This window comes from Pisolithus orientalis (genome assembly GCF_024613125.1).
Source record: "Pisolithus orientalis strain OTSU chromosome Unknown F5J12scaffold_43, whole genome shotgun sequence".
Lineage (NCBI taxonomy): Eukaryota > Fungi > Basidiomycota > Agaricomycetes > Boletales > Pisolithaceae > Pisolithus > Pisolithus orientalis.
Genome location: NW_026260824.1, coordinates 274,189 through 279,272, shown reverse-complemented (window position 1 = coordinate 279,272; position 5,084 = coordinate 274,189). Strand labels below are relative to the sequence as shown.

The following is a 5,084-nucleotide window of genomic DNA, read 5'->3' as shown; positions in this document are numbered from 1 at the left end:
GCCCATCCAGTCTAGTAAAAAACAGTGTCTTCATTAAAAAAAAGAAATTGTAAGTACTGATTAACAGTGCCTTGTAACTGTTTTTCCATGTCATGACACTGTATTAAGATGATGCAAGCACTCATTTTCTGCCATGATGGTGCAGATTTTTGTATATACTTACACATGCCCCACTTGTCATAGCAATAACCAGGCAATTGACAAAATTGTGATTTCTAATGCTACCTGAGGTTACAGAGACACCAACAGTATGATCATATAACAGGGTATTCCACAAAAGCATCAGTTGTCCATCACAAGTCCAGCAGGAGCTAATGAGACCAAGCAACACAGAAATGAAAACTGTCTGGCAAAAGTGATCCATCAACCTTGTAAAGTGGAGAATGTTTGAGGAGCAACCAGCAGTGCAATGACAGGCAGCCAAATAAGAGTGGTCTAGCAGCAGTGATTGAAAGTGTGTGAGGGAGGATTTAGATGTGGACCTAATGTTTTGATCATGTACTTTGGGGTGCACATCAAGCCCATGCCTGAATTATGCAAGGTTGACCTTGTTAGCAAGCCAACCTAGGGATACATAAGAGTGTAGGTTTACTGCCACTGTGGTATCCCCAGCCTGAGGATCCTGTTCAACTGTCTCAGTGGCCGTCTTACTTCACCAGCCACAAGGTTTCTTCCCCAATGTTTGAGAATGACTCATAGTTACACAAGCACTACTAGTGTTTGCAGCAACCTGGATGGTTGAAATGCAGCATGTAGTAATTCCATGGTCAGATCACTATGTTTCAATGCACCTGACTGGTTTCTTGCTGATCCCATCAGTAAATCACTTTGAACTGTGGAGCTCTCCACAGTGCTCCATAATACACAGGGTCCCCTAGCTAGGTCCAGGCTGGACAGATGCCCCCAACAACACCTTTTGCTATGGCTAGTTGCCTGTTACTATGGAATGGTCACATTGTCATGGAACTTTGTCCAGTATCTTACTTACTATGGATTGCTATGGAACTTTCATGCTTAGCTATCACTGTACAAAACTGGCCAGACTGTATTCTCCTTGGGGTGTTGTCCAGTACTCCCCATCTCAATGTTTACTTTGCAAACAGGTGGTCACTCTACAACTAGCAACAGTTCACAGCAGGTATGACAGGAACAGGTGGATTGGCATCAATTGCATACTATGTGTAATGACAGGTACAACAGGAATAGGTATTATGAAATCAATCAAGGACTGCCTGAATGTGCTGGTACCTATCTACATTCATATCAACCTCTTGCAGTGCAGCCCTGATGTGAGGAGTCAGTATGAGCATGTCAGCCACCCTGGTACTTACCATCCTTCCTTCACCCACTGAGAAAGCTGATCACACAACCTCATGCTGTGATAAGGATTACAAAGGATGTTGTTCAGCACCTTCATCATGCCATGGAAAATGGAATTGTAAGCCTTGCCAGAGAATTGAGGCATTGTCTTTCCTGTGCCATTCTTCACAAATCCATCCAACACACAATGATACTGTGAGGAAAAGTTTGAGTTGCAGCAACTCAGGGTGTAAGATAACTCACTGTGGCTGCAATGAGAGCCAGACAGGAAAGGGGAACTGAATTGCTGAAGGACTCAGGATGCTTATCCATGATTTGATATGTGCCAGTATGGTAGAATTGTATGACAGCTTCCTTGAAGGTGGAGTGAGTGAAATTCCTGGTTTTTCCCTGATAAACCAATCTGTTAGTAGTGCAGATAATGAACTGTGCAAACATACATTCTCATCAATACTGTCTCACAGGAAAAGTGAGTTGACAAGGAGCTTTGTGGCAGTGGTCTCTATCCATTGTACATGAACCCATGGTGCAACATCAGAAGGAGGGATAAGGTTGAACACAGATGGCATGGTTTCCAGCACAACTGACTTCAATTCTGAACACCAGGTAGATATATCACCAAGGAGCTACTGGCAGTATGTCAGCAGCTGTAACCAAAAGATGGGATTACTTATGAGGTGCACCATATCTTGCTTGTGGTGAGGCCAGCAACCTATAAAGTTAGGATAATGAGACATGTATAAAGTGAAAATATTGTTACTCACTAGCTTCAAATTGCACACTGTGTTGATTCCACTCAATGATGACAGTGATGAGCACCTCTGTTATGGAGAGGTTGAGGTTGTGAGATTTCAATGGGAATGGGTTAGAAAGTGCATGTGCAGCCCTGCATTCTCATTTAGCATCTTCAAGACAGTCCTTCCATACTGCCTTGTAAAATCTCAGTTGTGAGGGCAATGGACCCTCATCCTTAGCTTTCTTAGAGTTATGAGGGGCTCTGGCACTTTAGGGAATGTAATTTCCCTACCAGGGGAATTGCCTTATTTTGCTTGTTTTACTTCACTTTCATTCTAGATACTGTTTTCTATGAGTTGCACTTAGATTTCGCATTTTTGGTTGCTTAGTCAGCAGTAGTGCTACTTATGTATGGTTTTTTCCTTTAGAAAAATAGATGAGTTACCACAGACAAGAGACAAGTTCAAGAAGGTCATTTCCCTGCACCCAGACAGCCATAGAAGCCCTCAGACATCCCCTCCATCCAGTCCCAGGCTATAGAAGCCCCTTTTGGCCTACTCATTCCCCTCAGATATCCCTACTAAACCTCTCCTCATTTAAATCTCATTTCCTACAGCATGCTGAGATACTTTGTTGACCAAGTTGTGTGCAGGGGTCAGAAGATCATGATCAGGAACAGAAGGGCAGCCATTAGTGTGATGGTGGTGTTCAAGAACACTGACAACAGCACCACATTGGGAACCCTAAAATAACAATCTGAATAAATAAAGCTAGCAGGAATGGCCTTTTCATACCTCTGGCTGAGCCTTGTCCTTGGATTGTAAGCTTTGCAGAGCTGCATCATCATCCTCATCACATGAGTATGTGAACTCATGGTCAGGGGGTAAGGAATTGTGGCAAATAGGATTGCTTGTCATCATTTCTTGGGAGAGGCCTAACAAAGAACATTGAGTGAATACCATAATAACCTCTGACATGTACCAGGATGAGTTGATTGCCTAAGATTCATTGCACCCCATCCAAATGCATTGTCTTCATCTTTGTTGGACTCATCACTGGAGACCTCACCAGCCTCTGCATCTGATGGGTTATTATTTGAGGTCTCCAACTCCTCTTCTGAGGAGCCCTCTGATGACAGCTTCTCTGAACTCTTGTGGAAAACATCAGTGGTTGCCAAAGTTTGTCTTGATGAGAGTGAGCTATCAATGGAAGGGTCAATACAAGAGTTGGGGATTATTGAGCACTTGAAAGTCAGGTTCCATCCAGGGAGGCATGATATCACCTGACTGTTGAGCCAGAACACTGAAACCAGAGTGATGGGAGTCTGTGGGGTGCTGGTGGAAGACAGGAGTTGCTACTGCCATTGAAGACTGAGGGACAGGATTCTGAAATGAACATTGTATATCAGTATGAAAAGACACTCACTGGAGGCATGTCAGCTGGGCTAGGACCATTCACAATGGGAGGTGCATAGGGTGGTGGGGCAACATTGGACTTTGCAAGCAGTTAGCTTGATATTTGCAAATAACTAGAACTGACCTTCAGTTTTGCATTCTGGCCAGCACTGTGGCCCCCACCCTTTTTCCACTGAGTGGGTGGTGGTGCAAGAGGATTTACAATGGAATTGTTGGGGAGATCTGTTGACTTTCACAGCCATGTAGCTCAGCCTTCAAGGGCAGTACCAATCCATTCCAATTGCTCAGCCCTTCCACCTGAACCTGCCCCTGCCCTTCCACTATGATGGAGTCCTGCTGTGGCAACAGACTGAGACTCTTTGAGACCAATGGGTGGGCTTCCTAGACACTTGTTTTTTGCAGGTCAAGTGCTTCCATCAGCCTCTGGTTGTTGTTTGGCTTTTTTGCTATCCTTCTTTTTCAGTGGGATTGTTCTAGATTGGGTGGACATCTAAAGGTACAAGCAGTTAAGCAGAGAACAGTATAAGATGGATGCCTAGGGACCATGACAAAATGACATCTTGTGAATCCATATAAACATTGACAGGTTCATCATGAGATGTAAAATGAAATGACATGCAGAGACAGTTACCCACTGCAAATGAATTGAAACTTTACATGTAACATACAGAACCTGAACTAAACATAAAATTCATGCTAAGACTACACACCTTTGAAGTGTTTATTGGGTGTAGGAGGGTTATCCATGCTCCTTACCTCTTCACAAAGGCATTTAGAGGATATAACTGCTGAAGACATAGCATCCATATCATTCTCCTGATGCAGACACATGCTTGAATTAAGCACTGTGTGCTGGGCAATGATCTGCTGGAATGCATTTGTCATCTCCAGTGGTTTCTCATATGGCATGCTGGCCAAGAAATGATCAAAAAGGGAGACAACATCAGAGAACCACACTGCAGTTCTGCTCAGCAGAGACTGCCCAAGCAATACATGCCACTCATTAGCCAGAGGGAATTTGTGCATGGTCAAAATCCCATGCCTCCTGCTCAACTGACATGGGAGCTGGGTGTGTATGATGGAGTTTGTCAATCTTGTCTTGTAGGTGATGAATCTTGTTGTCACAGTCATTGAGGTCATCCTCAAGGTATGCAATATGATGACACATGTCACTGTATGGGGAACAGCAGATGATGCATACAGCTTTGTCCACAAGGTTGAATATTGCAGGAGTGAGGCCTGCTTCAGAGCAGGCTATGCCCTGGGAGTCATGCAATGCATAAGCATTGCATGTTGTGCAACCAGAATCATGATGCCAGATAAATGGCAGTTGCAGGTGGCACACCCAGAAGGGTCCTCCAGGGTGTTTGTTGTGATGATCATCATGCTCTCAAGATGAGGCACATGACAACACAATGGATGGGAAGTGAGCACATTTCTGGCCACTGCTGACCATATGCATGCTGTGCTGAGCAGTGGGGGATGGTGAGCAAGGAGCCTTGCTATCAGGTTGTGTGCCTCAATGCACAGAGAGCTCACCACAATTGCATGTGGCTGACTCCCTGTGAGAATGGCATGGGGAAGGCTGGGGGGAGTGTGAGCCCGAGGTACTGT

The 5,084-nt window shown here is 44.5% G+C and overlaps 1 protein-coding gene across 1 annotated transcript; it reads right to left on the bottom strand.

Annotated features, from left to right (window-relative positions):
* Positions 1-1,118: 1,118 nt before the first annotated feature.
* Positions 1,119-4,496, bottom strand: F5J12DRAFT_785835 (uncharacterized protein; the record flags this gene model as incomplete). The annotated part of the gene is made up of 16 exons (XM_051743311.1): positions 1,119-1,175; positions 1,257-1,284; positions 1,332-1,513; positions 1,564-1,723; positions 1,783-1,915; positions 1,991-2,032; positions 2,085-2,206; positions 2,501-2,589; positions 2,778-2,798; positions 2,850-2,989; positions 3,037-3,254; positions 3,277-3,440; positions 3,481-3,549; positions 3,595-3,692; positions 3,738-3,851; positions 4,181-4,496. The coding sequence occupies 16 exons, from the start codon at positions 4,494-4,496 to the stop codon at positions 1,119-1,121; spliced, it is 1,953 nt and encodes a 650-aa protein (XP_051596100.1).
* Between the last annotated feature and the right edge of the window lie 588 nt (positions 4,497-5,084).